The 21142-nt window shown below is 35.5% G+C and overlaps 1 protein-coding gene across 2 annotated transcripts; it reads left to right on the top strand.

Annotated features, from left to right (window-relative positions):
- Positions 1 to 785: 785 nt before the first annotated feature.
- LOC145204782 (uncharacterized) lies at positions 786 to 19712 on the top strand. Of its 2 annotated transcripts, none has more exons than XM_080077374.1 (26): positions 786 to 968; positions 1205 to 1344; positions 1469 to 1572; positions 2381 to 2525; positions 3832 to 3890; positions 3950 to 4115; positions 4882 to 5019; positions 5879 to 6055; positions 6472 to 6674; positions 7214 to 7428; positions 8266 to 8344; positions 8830 to 9130; positions 9707 to 9885; positions 10269 to 10440; positions 10528 to 10663; positions 11199 to 11415; positions 12257 to 12358; positions 12582 to 12759; positions 13249 to 13503; positions 14008 to 14172; positions 14531 to 14649; positions 15515 to 15675; positions 15924 to 17680; positions 17877 to 18013; positions 18275 to 18425; positions 18886 to 19712. In XM_080077374.1, exons 1-26 carry the CDS (start codon positions 871 to 873, stop codon positions 19095 to 19097), a joined length of 5766 nt encoding a protein of 1921 aa, XP_079933500.1. In that variant the 5' UTR covers positions 786 to 870; the 3' UTR covers positions 19098 to 19712. The 2 variants fall into 2 exon arrangements, with proteins under 2 accessions (XP_079933500.1, XP_079933499.1); XM_080077373.1 differs by having other exon boundaries at positions 5876 to 6055.
- Positions 19713 to 21142: the final 1430 nt, after the last annotated feature.

The following is a 21142-nucleotide window of genomic DNA, read 5'->3' as shown; positions in this document are numbered from 1 at the left end:
TTGGATGAAACTTTTACAGATGATAGATATGGTCATTTGCCCCGCTAGCCCCCAAAGTATAAAACGTTTTAGTATGTTGCTGCGCACCACAAACGAAAGATTTATGTGGCGTAATGGTATAATATAGGCAACAGAACACATGCTACTTGTGTTTCTGCAAAACTTGGTGGACGGTTTTGCACATGCCAACAGAGGGGTGTTAACAGCTTTATGACGTCAGAAGCGTTAACGAATGTTGCTAATAACACCTCTAGTGGTCAGAATTTTAAACATTGTCCGATTTGGATAAAAATGAATTTGACTGTTGATTGGGTCATTGTGGTTTTACATTTTATTTTTTTGAGTGTTGAACCCAATTAGTTACCCCGCTAACCCCCTAAAATAGGTGACTTTTTGAAAGGTGTCTGAATAAAATGAAACGTAACACTTTTTTTCTCAGATAGACCATAAATTAAAAAAACCTTCAAAAGTGTATGAATGAAATGAATTTAAATAGTTGGTACAGGATATAGCATATTTAAATGTGCACAGTGCCAATCACTGTGTTTGACTCAACAATACCAAACTTTCTCATTGTTATCTCTTAAAGTGCATTATTTACAACTTTGCATTTGTGGGGGACCCATGAGTTTGTGCTTGCAGAAACAACCAAGGTTATAAAAGACAGTGGATGATATGGGACCCAATATAAATAAGTGTAGGAAATATATTAATGTTTCAAAATATGCTATAGTGTATATGCAAGGGCAATATGTGGTAAGCCACCCTTCTAGTTTATATTTTGGTTGTTGTTTGAAAAACAGTAGGTTGTTTCCGAGTATGATTTAACACATACATGAAATTGACTAAATAAATACTGACAGCAGCAAAATGGCCAAATCTAAAGTGGATGTTGATTATGATCTGGATGTAAAGTCCTGGAGTGACTTGTTACTTTCTCATCCATCAGTGTTTCAAAAAGGAAAAAGGTAACAATGCTAAAAGGACCTGTTTCTTTAATGTGTATGTGCAAAGCATGAAACTGTAAAAAGTCAGGCACGTGTTTGACTGTAAGTTGTCTAGAAATTCTCAAGGGTGGATGGGGTAGTACTAAAAAAGTTTCTTTTCATATATAAGGGTTTTCATTTATATAAAGGTTAGTTTTTAAAGAATGGCTTCAGTAAAGTTAAGGTTTTTGTTATTGGTTTGTGTTTTGTATTTTTAGATTCCATCTATTCTGTGCAAAAAACTTCCAACAGATCTCTAAAAAGGATTTTCAAAGTATTGTTGACGATAATCTAAGCTATGGACATGAGGTTTTAAAAATAACGGATGGTTTCCTAATAGAAGAACTTAATACTGATGGTAAAACTTGTTTTGTTTTTACACATAGATGACCAAAATATCAATAGTTATTGCTTACGTGTGGCACAATAAAACTGTTTTGTGTGATAGTTTAATGTTTTCGCAATATGCTCCTTTCTTACAGAAAAGCAATTTATGATTCAACAACTGAATAAACATTACCAAATGAAATGGAATGTAGTAATAAAGCAAGTTCCACCTGTTCATCCCACTGGATTTTTTCTTACAGTAAGTTACATTTATAATAAGGAACACTATGCATTTAAATAGTGATTTAATCAAAGACATAACTGCTAGAGAACTTATGTATGAAGAATACACTATGCAGATGTTTCAACAATCACTGTTGTCATCATCAAAGCAGGTTGTCATCTGAGCTATATGGTATATATAAGCACTTGGTAAAAAAAGTGAATGCCTAGGTGTCTAAATTGACTTCACTGACAGAAACATTCGACATGTGAATAGAATGGGTCATACTTTTGAATAGATAGCGATTCGAGAAACAACAGTTTCACACAATATTGGTTTGTTTTTAAAATTTCAGGTTTGGCAAAATTAATTTATTCTTCAATAACAGATTCTCTGGCAGTAAATTTAATACAAATGTTTTTTTCAGCACCACAAAAATAACTAAAAAATTACTGGAATAGACTAAATTCGTTTACAGTTTGAGACGACTGAATGTAATATTTTGTCAGCTATGACAAAAAATTTGTGGCAAGACTTTCAACGGTTGAAATAGTTAGGTAGCTTTGTCAAGTTTTGGTGCAAACTATGAAGTCTGTTGTGCAGAACCATGTCAAAATTTGATGATTCACTATTCACATTAGTTTGCTTATTGTGCTTAATACAGATTTTAAGTGCAAAATACCTAATGTCCGAGAAAAACAAATTTAAAATTAACAGAAATGGGTTCGATATTTTAAACTCAACTTAATTATTAATGAATAATAAAATATTCTGAATTGTCCATACTTATGTGTAGTTTTCCTTGCCTAAAGTACCTTTTTACAACTTAAAGTGTGTTTTACAGGGTGCTGGAAATGTTAAACCCAAAGACTTAAGAGAGTATTTGTCAAAGTTGGAAAGGATGAGCGGAAAGAAAATGGATTTTCTACCCAGCCCGACAGTTATCAGCTCGAAAGAAAAATTTAGAGTAATTTACGATCGTGAAATAGGTGGGTTGCAATAAGCTGTTGCATTCGAATGATCTAAGCCAGGGGTTCTTAAACTTTTTTGGTTGTGTTCCACTTGACACTATTTATTTATTCTTTCGCCCCCCCTAAAAACGTTAGCACTGATGATGCTTGTATTGTTTTTTTGAAAACAACATACATTGTAGGTCCGCCTTAAGCTGCTGTCAGGTTATTTTCAATTGTTAGAAAAAGCCACTTCAACACTGATAAGTTGTGAAAAAAACTTTTTTTGCGCGCGTGCACAGAGCCACGTTGCCATTATTCTTCCAAACTACGCATATTTTGCCCAGAAAATGTTGATTCACTCAAAGTCAAGGCAATCTCTAATGCGAAATTACAAACAAATAAAGAATACACAGCCGACTACATAGTACAGGGGTCACCAAACTACGGCCAGTGATCCTATTTTTTAGGTTTGCCAAAACGTATTGATAACTTTGTTACTGTCAAAAATTAATCTACTCCTTACGAAAGTTTACTGCTACGACGTGTAAAATTAATATTACCGACTTTCATAGGATTGCAACGCCCAGGATTGATCCAAAGCCAGTTATTATGTCACAGATAAAACAAAAAGTGTTAATTGTGCGCAAACAATTGCCTTATAGTGTTATTTGTGACGTAATATACAAGCATTGCTTGTAAGAAGAGACGAACTATACAATTTAACAGATTTTAAATGGGTTTTTAAAAAGACCATATCTTGGCGCCCCTATAAAAATTGCCTCATGGGCTAGTTTTGAGAAGATGGCACTAGGGCATGTAAACTATGCAGCACGCGCAAATTAGTATTAAACGTATCCGGCCCACAGTTGAAAAAAGTTTGGTTAGTACAACAGGACATCCATTTCAGAGTAATGACGTGTTTACTTTAAACAATAAGTTTGAAATCAGCGCCGACATATTCCAATGCATTCATAAACAACTTGCAGCCAGATTGTCCTGCGCCCCCCTTGCGAGCCCCTCACACCCCCCTAGGGGGGCTTGCTTCCCAGTTTTAGAACCCCTGATCTAAGCTGTAAGATCTGTAACATGTTTAAAATATTTGTTAAATTTCATTGCATGTACTTATGCCAATAAAAGTAATGCAAGTAAAAAAATAAGAGTTAAAAAACAATTTTTCCAAAATGATATAAACCTAAATAATGCTTGTTATTACAGTAATTTTTGTATTTTTAAGTTTAAATTTTTGTAAATTGAACTTTGGTTGTTAGTGCTAACACATCTTTTTGGTTCTGCTAACAAATGTCTTGATTTTGGTTTCAATAACACTTTTATGTGTTTTTAGACATTGATTTTTTGAAGGCTGAAATGAAAAAAATGAAGTTCAAAGATAAACTCCTGAAGGTTCGGAAACTAAACCATAAAGAAATAAAAAAACACATGACGACACTATTATTTTTAAGATGGAAAGCTTATGCCACAGTGATTGTGTGAGGATTGACAATCTACCCTCCTATGTCACTGATGAAGACATTGAAAGAGTATTTAAAAACACCTTACTATGTGAAATTACATCTGTTCAAAGATCTGACTCCAAAGTTGCATTGGTTTACATGGAAAATTACCATTGTATGCTATTTTTCAATCGAAAAGTTTGATAATTATGTATATATTATAATATATAAGGAAGAATATAACTATCGTTTACATGCGATGCTTGTTCGCACCTTTTTATCATTCCTTCACATGACTCAAGTGTATGTAAACAAGTGTAACTAATGTGGACTTCATATCACTGATAATGACATGAGCATTTGACGCAACATTTGAAAAATAAAGCATGCCGCTTTTTACAGCCATTTTGATCATCAAAAAAGAATAGTTGTAATACATCTGTTTTGGCAGTTATTTCATTTTAATCCAATGTGTTTACTTAACTTAAACTGAAGTGAATTCTAAATCATAATTTTGTTTGCTTAATGCAGTGGTTCCCAAACTATGCGCCCGGTACACTGGTGTGCCGCGAGATGTCATTAGGTGTGCCACAAAAAATATTGAAATTAAAATCAATCAAGTAGAGTAGTAGTACCAGGTGCTTAGACCACTAGGCTAACATGATCACGTCTCTGAGATGTTCAACTAGGCTATTTAACTATGAGAGTGACCTGTATAGTGGCTTTATGACCTCATAATTAGTGCCTTTGTCAGCTAATTTGCTGTGCCATTTTAAACTGAAATAAAAAAATTCAAATATATTTTTTATTCAAATGTTCGAAGTGCGCCAAATAATTTTTGTGTTTTCTAAAATGCGCCTTAAAAGAAAAAAGTTTGGGAACCACTGGCTTAATGAGTTACAGCCACCACATCAAGTACTTGACTATATTGTTTATTTCAGATGCCAGTTTTTTAGTAAACGTGTTAGAGAACAACAAAAGTGCAAAAACAACTTTTGGTGATGATGCAAATTTTTCCTTGTATTATCCCAATTCTACATCATCACCCCCTGATATGGAATCCCAAAGCACATCAAAAAGTATGTAAATGTGTTTAATTTATGTTCTAAAAAAACATAACTGTGTTTTTAATAAAATCATTAACAACTATCTTTAAAAAATTGTTAATATAAGGATGGACAAAATGATATTGGGATCTATGTATATACATGCTCATTTACATATATGTCTATTTTTATCAAATGAGTGGTGGGATTCAATTTTTTTGTCAGCCGGTTCCATCGCAAAAGTCTTTTTTTTCAGCTGGTTCTGATACAAAAAGTCAATTGACAGTAATGAGTAATGCTAACCGGTTCGTTGATCTAATAAAAGTTTGTAAGACGGTTCTATAGAACTGGTGTGAACTGGCTGAATACCACAATATTTGTCACACAAATATATATCTACATATTGTTTTTTGGTAATTTTTGTTTCCAGTTTCATCTAATGATATGTTTTTATTCAAGAAATCATGGTTTAGGTTTTGACTGGTTAACTGAACAGTTAACTTAAAGGTTTCACAAAGTTTAAAAGTTGAAATTTTTTTTTACATATATTTCAATGTATATTTCAATTATGACCTAATTATCATCTTTCTGCACATTTTAATCAGTCTGTGCATATCTTATTGCAAATTTCTGTGAAATTCAATTTCGCCCAAAAACATGGCGTAATCATTTTACTCAAACTTTTTTCTGTACTGCCTTTTAACAGCTTGGTGGTTTAAAAATGCTGATAAAACTCATACATTACATTACAACTACACAGATTAAATTTGAGGACACCCTAATTGTTTGTTTGTTCTCAAGTGTGGCATTCATCATTGCAAATGCCCTCATGGGGCACTGGCACCTACTTTAAAAACCACTCCTCTTATCACTTATCATTTATGTGTAGAAGAATCAAGAAGTGCAATAGAAAAGACTAAACTTTCCAAACATGTCCCAAAAGAACAAAATGCTCCTTCCAGTGATGAAGGAATGGATGTGGAGTATAGCCACAGTGGTTCAATGGCCTATCAACAAATTCCTGGCTCCAGTGGAACCAAGTCTTTAGCAATAAAGAAGAAATCAGATGGTAAGCTGACCTTTGTGGTTAACACGTTAAAATCAATTATTAACACATATACATATATACACATGATTTAGCTTCAGTGTGGCTTCAGGCTTGTTAAACAAAATACAAACCAGGCCAATGTTGGTGCTTTTGGTGGCTTTTTATGAAATTGTGTTGTGACTTGTATTATTTGTTTACTGTCCATGGCAAAATGGGACCTAAAATTACCATTTTCAAACAATTTGAGAAGTGAACATGGCCCTGTAAGCGACCTGGGTAAACCAATGCAACTCATGTATTTAACCATGCAAATGCCAGTCCCAAAATTAACCATGCAATCAATATTGAATGCATCAAGCATACATTTAAAATTGCAACAATAACAACGGTGGTGATGTGTTGGTTTTAGTGCTTGCCACAAATGGTTTTAATTTCAGATTCAAATGGAGAAATCACTTTTGAGTTTAAACCTTCTGTTCCTTATGATGTGATGGAGTTTGTCCATCTTTCACCAGAAGTATTTAATGAATTGAAAAAAAATTTCAATAGTGTCAAATTGGAGTTACTGAAAAAACGTGCCAACATGGTTGAGGGATTTTCTATGTTTTATGTTGTGAAATGCATCTTGTCCAAAAATAAGGTATTTTTATCATAACGATTAATTGTAAGCTGCAGACAGTGCACACTGTTTCGACCAATAAGGTCTTATAAGGTCATTTTGTCAAAACACTTAGCAGTACTTTTCTACATTTGACACATATTACTAATGCACAGTAATAGTTGTAATACGTTTTACACAACGCAATACAATGGTTTACCTCTGGGGCTTTGTATCACTCTGTGCTACAGTTGTTGTTTATTAAATAGCTGCAAGCATTTTTTCATATTTGCCATGCCATTTTTTTTCATTTATGGCAATAATGCTGTTAAACACTTGTGCTGTGAAAAATTCCAAGTTTTATTTTATGCAATACAAAAAGCAGTCTATTTCATCACACTGAAGACACAAATCGACTTCTGTGACAACATTATGTGTTTTCAGCCAGTAATGAGTGTCAAATACAAAATTTAGTTTGTCATTGAATCCAAGCTTCATTTTTTTTACACTACTCAATGGCACCAGCCACCTAATTGTCTAAATTGGTTGCATTATGTAAACTGTTTAATTTTTCTTTCAAGAAAATTGAGGATAAATATCGAGAGTCTGAAACTGAGTTTGAACAAAATTGTTTCAAACGAGTTGAAGAATTTCTCTCACAATTGTCCACCAAGACTGAATTCTTTAATTTTGACGACATCAGTGCAGTAAGATCAGATCAGGGTTGGGATAATGATGCTGAGGATTTAATTGCTGTTCAAACAGGTCCCAATGAAATGGCAGAGGCTTTTGTAAGGTAAGTAATATGTTATACACATCATTTGTGTGAAAATAATTAGTTATACACATCATTAGAAATAAATTAATTTGTTATACACATCATTCAGAAAAAAATAATTTGCTGTATGCATCATTAAGAATAAATTAATTTGTTATACACATCATTATGAATAAATTAATTTGTTTTACTGATCATTAAGATTAAGAGTGTTTGACATTATGGTAACCTACTGATAAATGTGGTTAATTGCATAACAGTAAATGGTATCTTCTGTTTAATCACATAGGCTTTGAAATTAAAAAAAAACTCATCATATATCCCATCATTTTCTATAAAATCAACAGAGAATATTGAAACGTCTGCATGATGTATTATATTTACACCAGTTCTTTGGCAGTAACTTTTAGTGATGGGATGATACCAGGTTTTGAAGCGAGTACCGAGTACGAGTACCACATGTATATACCCTCGATACCAAGTACGAGTATCGAGTACTTAAGTACAGTTTTGTACTTAGTTGAATATCACTGGTTAATTTGTCTGCCATGGTAGGGGTACAGGCGTACACACACACATGCAGAAAAATGTAATCTCCATACGACAGCGAAAAAATGTACGTAACCTGGCGGAACGTTTTTTCCGATTTTGTGCTGTCCGAAGCAAATATTGTCATAAAGTTGCCTGTATTCTTATGGTGTAAACCGGCCTTCGGTATTCGCACGTTGGTATCGAAAACTGAGACAAAATATTTCGATACCGAGTACGAGGATCGATACCACTGAAATCGTTCGATACCGAGTACCATGTACCCGTCCCATCACTAGTAACGTTATGTGTTGTCTGCCTATTTAGGTGGAATGACATGAAGATGGGTAATGTCACTGTGTCAGGTTATCGTGGACAAATCGATGATGTCATCGCAATTTTTAAGGTAAGACAATGTACTGCTAAAAAATTGTTGTGAATATTAATGATACCAAATTAGCACATAGCGGTAATCAAAATATCTGCTGAACGGAGGAAAGGTTCTTCTTAACCCATGTTGTGCAGCCACTCGGGTACAAAAACCTGTTATGGTTTTGTAAAATAAACAAAATAATAACAATCACAGAAACTAAAAGATAAACTTAACCAGACCAGTAATACTAAAATATGGGGAACAAAAACAAATAAAGTGTGACTTAAATAGCAGAATATAAGTGACTTGTAGATCTACCAACAAAATAACAATATAAAAGCATTAGGCCAATAATAGATTAGCTTTAGACAGTATGTACTGTTGCGACCTGTAAGATTTCATCAGCAAATACCAATGCCTTATCACCAACTGCACTGATGAGACTTTATAGATCGAAACAGTGTGTACTGTTTGAAGCTTAAGATAACTTGAAAATCAGTTTATTGTAAAACTTGCAGAAAGCAGCAAAAACAAAAGAAGCCGAGCGTTCTTATACGTTGGCGGATTGGACCAAACACTACCAGGAACGTCAGAGGAAAACCCCCTCATCAAGCCACCAACATCAATCATACGCCGTAGTCGGAAATTTGCAGCTGCGGCCGCAAAACACAAGTGGAAATTTTTTCAAACTGGATTCAGAGCTGATCCCGTGGTTTGTGAAGTACAGCAAAACTGAAAGTGGGATTTTCAAGGAGGTGGAATTGCAGATAACCGATGGTGGCGTGAAGTTGACCGGCGAAACAAATGCTGCCACAAGAGGTTAGATTTTTCGGTGTAACTACCAACGTAAGAACTCACAGTAGCCAGGTTTGGGAATTTTCGATAGGTGACGCAACAGAGCACAGGCGTTTACGGTGACAATATTTGCTAAGTCAGCAAATTCCCGCAAATGGCTGCCTCAGCAATTAAACGTCACCGTAAACGCCTGTGCTTCGTTGCGCCACTTATCGGAAATTCCCAATCCTGGCTACTGTGAGTTCTTACGTTGGTAGCTCTACCAGATTTTTCTGTTGATGTGATTTCAATGTTGTGTCGTGTTCCCGGGAACGTACTGGAGTCATGCGAAAGTCAGATTCTATTTAGGTATTCGTTCTGTTGTGACTCGAATCACTTATAATAATGACTTGACTCGACTCGTGCATTCTCACAACTGGCAAAAACAAATTTTGGGTCTCGGACTCTACAAAAGTTAACTCAAAATCGAGTTACGATCCCCAAACTCGACTAAAGCTGGACTTATTTGTCACTTTACTCGACTTTACTCGTGACCCGGGTCCATTAAGATATACATAAGATTTTTAGTAAATACTCCTTTAATTTTTTTTTTAATTTTAGCGCAACATTGGGTAAGTGAGATTGCTCCACAGTTGACAACTGAACGACAGAAACTTGTCAACGATGAAGATATTGAATTTCTGAATTCGGAAAGTGGTAAACGGCTTTTCGAGGAGATTTGGTCGAAGACAAAATGTTCTGTTGCTTTAGGATCCAAATCTGAGCAACCTTTGTCTCAGGTATAGTGTTTTCTAAACATGTAAATTCTGTACCAACTACCTTACTTAAAAATGGGAAAATTAACCCAACTTAAAAAAGAGAAAAACGGTTGGCTTTAAAAATGGAAAACTATGTACCGATCTGTTCACAAGGTTAATGATGAAAATAGCGACCAAAAAGACGTAAAATGCGACATGCAGCGCTTGTATCGCATCTTGCTCATCTTTATTTTAAGTGACTCAAGTGGAGATAAACGGGTTTAACTGATGTGGCCTTCGTATTACTGATGATGGCATGAGTATTTGCCGAAACGTTTGAATCATAAAGCTTGTCGCCTTTTACTTCATTTTGGGCCGTCATTTTAAAATGTTTCTGAGAAACAATCACCCCTGTTGTATCTTAGACCCCACATTCCGGCGTAGTATATGAAGGAAAACTTTCGACGTCATATTCTGACATCATCGTGCGCGTTGTTAAAACTGACATCACAGACCACCATTGTGACGCAATCGTCAACGCGTCGAATGAAGATTTAAAGTTATTGGGTGGAATTTCAGGAAGCATATTAAACAAAGGTGTAGTTACATGTATATTTTGCTTTGCAACCCAGCATTATATTAGAAATGTAACAGTATTTATTTGGCAACTTTTTGTCTCTCCAGGCGGCTGGGAAATTCAAAAAGAAATGGACGACATTGCCCGCCATTACGGTCGTCTATTTCCTGGCCAAGCTGTGCGCACTTCTGCTGGCAATGGCAGGCTTCCGTGCAAAACAATAATACACGTTTTTGGTCCAAGGTACATTGATATGTCACACCTTTTTGTATTTGCCATTACAGGAACTTGCCCTTTTTAGTAAGTTTAAAGTTTGGCACCAGTAATATAAGGCAATGTCATTACTTTTGGCCTCATTTTTTTGCCTTCAGCTTTTACCATTCGCAGAATTGTAAACATACAACACCTGTTAGTGTAATAATTTCTCTGTGTGATATACAAATATTGACATAAAGTTTAATGTTTGTAGCAAATTATCGTGTGTCTTATCTTAAATTCTGTATTGCGGAACCATTATTAGGCTCATGATTGCTACTAGTGAGCATTTTATGGACTGATTTTTCTGCTGTGTTCTATAAGGAAATACCTGCAAAGGTTTTTTATGGCAGTTACACAAAGATTACGATATAATAATGTCTTTATATGCATTCCTTTCTGTGTTTTAAAACACAACTGCCAGAGGTTAATGAATACAAGTCCTACGACCAAGCACCCAATTTGTTTGGAAATTTCACTACGCCCAGACAATTTTTTGGTATGACACTAACTTTCTACACAGATGGTATTACACAAAAGACCACGACGCACGACAACAGCTACGCTTAGGTATTCTCCAACTTCTTCAAATTGCTGATCGTGATGGTTCCACGTCCATTGCTCTTCCAGCAATTAGCAGTGGAATTTTCGGTGGAAAAAGCGACGTATGTGCGAAAATAATTGTTTGTGCGATTGAAAGCTATTTTCAAAACCTTCGATCCCGATCCAACATCACAAGGGTGAGTTTATTAGAAGAAACTAAAAGCAAAGGTTAATTATTGACAATCGTGGTATTTTTTAAAGTTTTTGTGACTTCTACTGTTGGAACTCAAAAAAAAGAAGAAAAGAACGGCCTAAATCAATGGTTCCCAACCATTTTGTTACATTCCTTCCTTTGCCCATTTTCGAACTATTCATTCCTCCCCATCAGACGAAAAACAATTATAACAGGAATTTGAAATAGACCCTATAATTAGATATGTCCATTTCAGAATCCTTTACAACCGGTTCCAAATGTGAACCGGATCCAAATTATAATGGACATCCCTAATGTACACACAAAAATATTCTGTAACATATCCAATGTATTTTTTTACAGTTTTTATCAAATTCCTCCCCTGAACTCATAAAATTCCTCCCCTGAACTCATAAAATTCCTCCCTAGGGAGGAATTCCTCACCGGTTGGGAACCTCTGGCCTAAATAGTTGTTAAAACGCGACGTGCTTTATTGTTCAAACGTTTTGGTAAATGCTCATGCCACCATCAGAACGTTTGAACAATAAAACATGTCGCTTTTTACGTCTATTTCGGCTCTTATTTTCACCAATAAACCTATGAACGTACTTACTGTTCCAAATTACATAGTCAACCATTACGGTATTGTAATGAAGAAAGAAAACGTTTTTGCAAAAGTGTTAGTGCCGAATTTTTCATAAAAAATAAGTTTGAATGATCAAAATGTTTAGAGAAAGGTGGCACCTGCTGTTTTATGAAAACGCAGAGCAACACAATTTGTCCAAAAAGGCTTTTTGTAGAAGGAATTACGTGCTTTGTGGTCATTATAGCACCTCATTTTTCAGATTGACCTGGTGGAAATTATGGACTACGCTGTGTTACAACACTTGCAATCAGCCCTTCAGACTGTTTCGATTCCTGTAAAATTGAGTTTGCAATCAGCAAAGGTACATTTTGCTACCACCCTAAGTTACGCAAGACATCTGCTGTAACTAACTGTTATATTATTTTGTGCTATATAAAGAAATAGAAAGGAAATACAAAATTGCTTGGTGTTCTCAATAAAACATTTTAATATTCGATCTTTATATATGTTGTAATGCAATAAAATTGCAGAATGTATTACTTTATAGAGGTGAATATTTCAAAACAAAACATATGGTTATTTAGGCTTCTTCTAGTTATGCCTCAAGTGTTTATGGAGCCCCAATCACTAGGCAACCAACGACTGCCCAAACGTCCCAGCTAAGAGCACAAAATGTGAATGTTACAGTTAAAGAAGGCGATATTACTATGGAAAGATGCGATGCAATAGTCAATCCATCCGATTCCTTTTTTAATTTTAACGGTAGGTTTGTGCTGTGTTTTTTTCAACAAGGAAATACACCAAACCCCGGTTACTAGGATCTTCTCCTAACTCACATAAAATGTAAGGCACATGCGACTTGTAAGGCCCTTTTTACCAAAACCCTTCAGTTTATCCGAATTAGTTAACCTGAATCTTCACCCTGGTGATTTTTAGGCACCTAATGCAAAAATTTGTATTATTGTTGTTATAATTATGTCGGTTCTGATCCCATTTAAGGTGATTTGAACCGACCAATCACGGCCCAAATAATGAAAGCCTAGAAACAGCACGACATCGGTTAAACCGGAATACCGGATCTTCGCCTAACCCGGACAAGTTTTGTGGCCCAATAATAATCCGAGGTTTACTGTAGTGGCATTGTCTGTATTTAAATAATCAACAATTCACTTTTTATTTTCGATGACACGTTTTAACTTATTTTTCAAAAAGTGTTTGACTTCAGTAAACTTAGTTGGAATTCGCTTCTAGGTCAAGTCGCGCAAAATATTTTGAAAAAAGGAGGCTATAAGATAAAACAAGACTGTCAGAGTTGGACGAAAAATCTTAAATGGAATCAAGACATTCGTGTTACTTCTGGTGGTAAATTACCAGCTAAACACATCATGCACATTGCTATGCCGCACCCCTGGAATGACCAAGATGTTGTCGATCTGATAGTAGACACTTTAAAGGAAGCAGAGAAAAGGAAGTTTACCTCGATTGGACTTCCGGCTATTGGAACCGGTTCGTATTTTGTAGGCTTTTGTTTTTTTTGGATTTTAACACTCGCTTGGGCGCTTTTACTCACAATGAGTCATCGAAGTGCCTATTTTATTGCCGATTCGGTCATCATTTCAAAAATTGTGCGAAGCTTGGTGGCTTTACCTTAGTACAAATGCTGCTCGCTCTAGTCTCAAGACAAACAGAGATATTAGTTGGTTTTTATTTTGTGAAAGTACCAAACTGGCAAACTGTTTTCATACTAAAAGAAGTATAGAATTGCTTGGTCGTTAGTAATAGGGTTCAACGAAAAACTGTCTTTTATTATGCACTTAATCCACAAATACAGTTTAACAGTTCGCTAGGTCTTCAAGAAACCGTACTGCTTTTAGGTGTGGCGTGCTATGTTTTGTTTCGTTGTCATTCATAACAATACGGCTTGCAACCCATAGAAACGGCCATGTCCTTAAAACAGAATTTACGAATTATAATTTATGGTTTAGTGTAAAATAATAAATTGCTTTTCAGGGAATATGCGTATAGCTGTGGACAGAGTGGCATGTTTGATAAAAGCTGCGATTGACAAATTTTCTTCAAAGAATCCAAAACATCTGAAGGATGTTCGAATTGTGATTTTCGACAAAGGTATCATTGGAACCTTTGAACGGATTTTGCTTAGAAGCAAGGAACCGGGTCAGTTTTTTTGTAATCTAAGTTTACCAGGCTGTACTAACTACCCAGAAAAATTATTTAATATTAAAACTTGTTTTTGTTTCAGTTCCCAGACTGCAAAGTACGTTTATTTCCGTTAAAATTGTTTGTTTTTTACAAAGTATATTTAGTATCATTTTTCGACATGTTTTTTGTATCCCACACAATGAATACAATATAATAATTTAAAGTGTTTTTGTTTTTAGTAATAATACATTGTAACTTTTTGAACTTGTGCTTTGTAGGCACAATGTAATAGATTTGTTGTATTTTACTGACCAATCTGTACCATCATGTGTACACAGCATCGCTTAGTATTAACTAAACACTATTTTTTTAGTTTTTAGTTTACTGCCTGCCGAATCTTCTGTGGACCCAACTTTGTATTCACGAAGTGACATTAATCAAGGTGAACCAGTGTTGGTATATTGCTCCGACGGCTCAGAGGGAATAAAACAGGTGAATTCAAAGCAAAGTCTACATAAAACAAAAAATTGCCCAACCTATTGTAAGCCGAAGGAGCAGTTTTGTGTATAAAGTAATACAGTGCGTACAGGAAAAACATATAAATTGTTTGATTTTTACAAACTGGAAAGTTTTAATACGAATTAGATTGGCAACATGGATGGAAACTTTTGAGTTCTAATCCATTTGCACTGTCTGCAATGTCTTAAACATTTGAAAGATAAATTGTAAACCCTCACCAGCAGGACTTTTAAGATGATGTTTTCGATCGCTTCGTTTCAGTTATTGCAAACACCAAAGCGAATAGACATATTGTATCAACTGCTTATTACGTTTAAATTTAAATAATAACGTGTGCCAAGACATGCCCATTTATAAGTTACCCCCAGAGTTATTCCGTCCGTCCGGGTTCGGGTCAGGTTCGGGCTTAGATTTCTTCGAAAAAAACGTGCCAGATTCGGGCCGGATTTTACACTCTGTGTCAGTATTTTGTTGAATAAATTTATCTAGCTAAGTAGCCAGATGCTGGACTTGACGTGAAATTAGCTATGTGTTTGTTGTCTTAGTCTGTTCTCGAGTTTCAATGTATAGACCTGTCAATCAAACTTTCGGGCCTAAACGGGCTTCTTAAAACGGCTCGGCTTAGGGCCGGGTTTCGGGCTTGTACTTTCGGGTTCGGGCTACAGTTTCAGGCCCGTTTACAACTCTGGTTACCCCTTAAACAGCGGGTGTTGTTTTAAATATTGTTTCTTAACCATTTGTTGTCGGAATTCCATATGCGTAAAATAAAACTGTCATACGGTTGTGGTATAACTTTCACCGCTTTGTCAATTGTATTTTATTAGTAACTTTTTGTCAGGCAAAACGTCTGGTCGAAGAAATTTTAAAGAAGGAAAGGCTAAACGCCGAAACCTACGTTGAGGAAATTCATTTGACAGACGAACAAGGAAAATACTGGATGACCAACATTTTCCTTTTTGAGACTCGGTACGATGTAGTCTTGGAAGTCATAATGAGAAGGTATGTGACATATTCGGCTGTTTGCTGCATGTATAACATATTGTTCATTACCACATTCGGTGTATCTGCTTTTGATTAGCATTAAAAAAATTTAAACTGACCATTCGAGCATTGTAAAAATTAGAAACGATTAAAATACCCATTTTTTTACCTTTTTGTTACATTTTGTCAACCTAGTGTCGGCCTAGCTCTATTTGTGTTTTCCAACATTTGGAGACAATTTTATCATGGCTATCAATATCTTACAGACATGAGCGTCGGGCGAAACTCACTGGTGAGAAAGATAAAGTGAAAAATGCTAAGATCGGCTTGCAACGCGATTTTGAAGACTACAAACGGATAAATAACCAGTTCCAACATCACACCATGGAGGCTAGTTCAAACAGAAGACCTGCAAGCGAAAGTGAAGCTCGAATGTCACAGCAAGCAAAAAAGCAAGAAAGCTCACATACGAGTAAACCATATAACGAATACGACTACAGCCATACAGCAACAGTTAGCCGAGCTGATGATGCAAAACAAATGCAAAGTGGTGAGAAAAACAACGGGGATCGAACCAAGGAACTACAGCGTCGTCGGTCATCGGATGAAGACCAAAAACCGAGACCAGACAAGTCACGTGACTCTCCACTTACATCAGATGTTGATGACGACAAAAGTGGGGAGAAAAAAGAAGTTAAGTCTGGAGCCAGAGACCGACATAGGGAAAGAAGGTTAAACGAAAAAGGTGCAAAGTCTTTAGAAGATAAAGAGTCTACTAACGACTGCAATTCACCTAAAAATGACAAAGGTGTTCGTGAAGGCAGCAAGGACATTTCCAGGTATCGTGAAGAAATGAAAAACAAGCCGGAATACATCCCCGGAGACCACAGCCGTGAAAAGGACCAACAGGAAAAGGCATTTAGGAAGGCTTCTACTACTTCTTTGCCTGATTCCTTAGAAGGCAGTAGCAGTGAAGAGGATCGACTTTCTCACGATGAAAGGAAGTTTGATTTTCCTCCAAAAGCAAGTTCCACTTTCCATGCAACTACATCATCATCACCGTCGTATGACGTAGAAAAGACTGGCCAAAAAAAGATTAACGACAAGCAGAAATCCCTTGATTCAAAATTAGATGAAGGAAATGATAGCGACGATAAATTTGTAGACGCAATGGATGAGCTACCGACTCCATCTTCACAGGGAAAAAATTGTGTGAAAGTGGAAAACATGGATGAGGGAAATAGGGATTTGGGTTCCGTAATTTCAAATTTCGATTCCAACCAGATTCGGAATAAGGGAAAAGGTAAAGCAGCAAGTGATGAAGTGGGCGAAAAGAAAGAAAGTGAAGCGAAGCGACCGAAACCAGCCCCCAGAAAAAGTAAACCTTTAAGTGGTAAAACACAGAGCTTTTCAAGAAGTACATCGGAGGAAAATTCGGAACAAACAGATGTAAAAAAGTCGGAACAGAATCTAGCTGAAAAATCAGAGCAAAATACTGTGGAAAAAATGGAAAAAAGTGATGAAGAAAAAACAGAACCAAGAGACGAAAAGATGAAACAGGACTTTGGCAGAAACCCAATCTCGGAAACTAAGAATCGACAACCGGCGCTAAGTAATACAGAAGCCTCGAAAGAAATGTCAAAAGATTCTTTGGAGCAAAAAGAAAAGGAAAAAAATAAGAGGGGAGCAGCAGCAAAAGAAGGTGACCGCGCGTCCGACGGAAGATCGGGAGAAAGAAAACCGGAAAAACAAGCTAAGCCGTTATCAGGTGAGGGGGAAAATACGGTTAACAGAAGTGAGGAAAGGTCGGAACAAGGGGAATCAAATCGGGAAAGGGAAAGCGCGGAGCTGAACGGAAAGAAGAAAGCGGATTCAAGTGGAAAAGAGGGTCCTAAATCGGGGGGAGCCAAGTCCAATCCGATTCAGAAACTGGAAAAGGAAGTAAAGCAGGGTGCGGAACAAATCAACAACGATTTGACTTTCTTCAATCTGTCTGGGAAAAGGTCTGAATTTAAGGTGGAAGGTAAGTAAAGTCCAAATGGATGTTTAGTTTTGTTTGATCTGTGTTTGATTTTTGTTTGATCTTTAAACAGGAATTTTAGCTGTACTTTAGCAAAAGAAGTGTTAAGATCAATAAATTTATTATCATATTATTTACCAGATTCATTTTAAACCAATTATTCATACAGTATTGTCGTAATTTAACATTTACGTGGCAGAGTGGAAACACAACTGGAGGAACTTAAAAACTGATAAGTGGCTTCTGTTAACTGTTCCAGAAGATTCGAAAAAGTATCAAATGGTTGTGGATTGTTTAGGAGTTAAATCAAGATCTCAAATACCAAATATTGTGAAGGTGATTTGCTTGTAGCAGGAAATACTGTCAGATGAGCCCGGTTAATCGCATGTTGCGAGAATACTGTATTGGTAGCCTTTTAGCCCTTTGTAAATGATGTCCTTCATCAGTAAATAAAATAATCTGTTTAAGTGCATACTGAAGATTGGCTAATTGGTTATGCGATTAACCGGAATTGTGTGTATTGGCAATTGCGACTTTAAAACGCATTAAATTTGTGTTACAACGTGCCTGTCGGTTAAAAAAGATTTGTTCTCGCAGATGCAACAAGTGAAAAACCCATCATTATTTCAAAAGATCAAAGCAGAAAAGGAAAAATTATTTTCTTCTGGTAAAAACATCGTTCGTTTTTATCCCGTTGTCGAAGAAGACACTGTTGACAATTTATGCAGCTCGGGTTGGAATAATTCAGGTACTCATGTGTCCATGAATTACTTATTTATAATAATGAACCGAGCCAACAATCAAGTACAGTATACCTAACATCTTTAAATTCAATGATTATAGTGCCCCCTGGTATATTTCTAAAACTTTCGTCTTGCTCAACCGGCACTTGAAATAAGCTATATAGTCTGGGAGATTTCGCGCTAACGGAATGAACATAAATACTAATGCTATTGGTCTGGTTTACACCTCTCAACTACAGTTTTTATGAACGTAAGTAGTGTGTGCCATTACCCTGGCGAATACGTCTTGAATTAAACACCGAATGAGTTATTAAATAGTAAGTTTTTCACCAGTTAAAGTTTAGCTAAAAGTATTGTGAAGTAAAAAAAGAAACGACTTTTGTGTGTATAAGACCTCAACTCATAATATAACACAAAGCGTCCGGTTTACTGCGGAAAATGCAATTTTGAACTGTTTTTTTCCAGGTGAGCAAAGCGACGCAGGTAGCAATAAAGGCGCGGATTTTTTCAATGACATCCAAAAACCTTTGAGATATGCTTGGGGTAACGACAATGAAAAACAAGTTATTATGGCAGATGTGATTCCAGACAACATCTCTGAACATGCATCTGCTATGCTGACCATCACGAAAAATGAAAGGGCCTATCCTTTGTACTTGTTGACCATTAAATCTTAAAACCTACGAGGAAAAAGGGCATTTATAAGTGTAATGTGCATTTTATATGTATTGATATGCCACTAACGTCCAAAAAATATGGGACTGTTTTTACTAATTCTATCTTTAATTTTACCGTTGGTGCAACATAGGATTGTTTTACTATTATTAAACTCTCAATGCCGAAATAAGCAGTTTAGAATATAAAAACCGTTCCTAATAGTAAGTTATTGCGGAGTTTAAATTGGAGTTTCGAATTACTGTAAAAAATAATTACTTTTTTTATATGATTTGTAAAACTATGGTGTTTTTTTTAGTATGCTAGTGTATTGCTAAATTGTTTTTTTTTAATTTTGGTATGTAAAGTGTTGATTTTGAGTTCGTCTGGACGTTTTCAATTCCTTTCTCAAAAGTTCAACTTTCAGTTTTATTTGTAGCATTAAGTTTTTAACTACAGTTTTATCCGTTTTCAGAGCTGTACATTTGTGTTTATATTTTATGTTTTTGTTCGTGTATATAGCGCGGATAGCATTAAAAATCTTCAATTTGTCAGTAACACGAAATGAGGTTAAAATCGTGCATGCCGTGCCTTGATTGTGAATCAATTGAAAATACAGACCAACTAGAAATTTTGGATACGGATAAGTATGATTTTTAAACATATATAACTGCAAGGAGTATGATACAGCCAGTGGTGGGATTCAGCCGGTTCCATAGAACCGTCTCACGAATTTTATGAGATCAGCGAACCAGTTAGCATTACTGGTTGCTGTCAATGAACTTTTTGTAACAGAACCGGCTGAAAAATATGACTTTGTGAAAGAACCGACTGACAAGAACATGAATCCCACCACTGGATACAGCCAACGTACTTACAGCAGTGAATGTTAAAACGTGTACAATATCATTAGAGATTTTTGGCTGAAAGAGTCAATAAGTTACATGTATTAAAAACCTTGAATAGCACTATTTTAATATACCAGCCCTTTTTTGTTTTTGTGTAGTGCAAAAAGTGTAGATTTTAGACTTATATACAAAACACGGTAAACTTTTTTACAATAGTGTTAAGAATCCTATCTGACAATACAATAATACTTTTACCTCAAACTATAAAATAGAATCTCCCGGCTCGTTGCTTGGTGGATATACATAACTATAAGAAACGTTTTTTGTATTGATTTATGCAAATAAAAAACATCCTGTCATTCATTATAAGCAACAAAATCACTTTTCATTCAGCAAAGTTAGTAACAGTGTAAAATTAAACTTTTCTTGACCTGTAATGTCTAAAGTTCACTATTTACATAGACCGTGTTTTGTGTCTGTTGCGTTATTTGACTCACGTGTTAACCCAAAACTTAACAGTCATCCTATTTCAACCACGTTACTCCAGAGCCAAGTCTTGAAGAGGTGAAATATGGGTTTTATGAACAAGTATTTGGAAATGTGTTTGGGAATTTTTGTGTTTATTTTAGCATTAAACGAAAACAATGGGCAAGGTAAGGTGTTTGTGGATTGTTTGTTATTTTTGACATGTTTGTAAAGTAACTTAGATTAGATATTGATAAAGATTAAATATTGATAAAAAAAGTAAACTATCTTTGTTCAGACAGCTAAAAAGTTAAGTTTGTCCCAGACTTTCAAAGCGTAGACTAATATTATAAATTTAGAAATTAATTTATTTAATTTGATCGACTTGATTATAAAAATGGTAAATTTAAAGTAAACACCTAAAACAGTTCTCTTAATTTTGCGACGTCCATATTTAGGTATTGTTTTCTTTTTAGATGTTTTTGGGATGACTACACACAATGACAATTTGTTGATGATATTTCATGAGCCCAAGGTGAATTGGAAAACAGTCGGGAAAAGATGCCAACATTTGGGTGGCGAAATTGCTTCGAATTTGAACCCGAATGACCCCTATCTTGCAAACTTAACTCAGAGAGGTCAGAAATTGTTTGCACCAAATCATGGAGAGCGCACTTCATGAAATCAACCATGACGATAATAATTTTGTGGTCTTATAGTTTATTAAAGTTCTATGTAAGAAATTCGTAATTGGG

This window comes from Phallusia mammillata, chromosome 8 (genome assembly GCF_965637545.1).
Source record: "Phallusia mammillata chromosome 8, kaPhaMamm4.hap1.1, whole genome shotgun sequence".
Classification (NCBI taxonomy): domain Eukaryota; kingdom Metazoa; phylum Chordata; class Ascidiacea; order Phlebobranchia; family Ascidiidae; genus Phallusia; species Phallusia mammillata.
The sequence above is the reverse complement of the archived record's forward strand: the minus strand, read 5'-3'. Positions and strand labels throughout refer to the sequence as shown.

Bases quoted from the DNA above. Each gene is read 5' to 3' on its own strand.
- LOC145204782 (XM_080077373.1), top strand. From the start codon at position 871: ATGGCCAAATCTAAAGTGGATGTTGATTATGATCTGGATGTAAAGTCC. The intron at 8,345-8,829 runs GTAAGACAATGT...TAAAACTTGCAG, and splicing joins ATGTCATCGCAATTTTTAAG to AAAGCAGCAAAAACAAAAGA. The intron at 14,173-14,530 runs GTCAGTTTTTTT...CTATTTTTTTAG, and splicing joins GCTTAGAAGCAAGGAACCGG to TTTTTAGTTTACTGCCTGCC.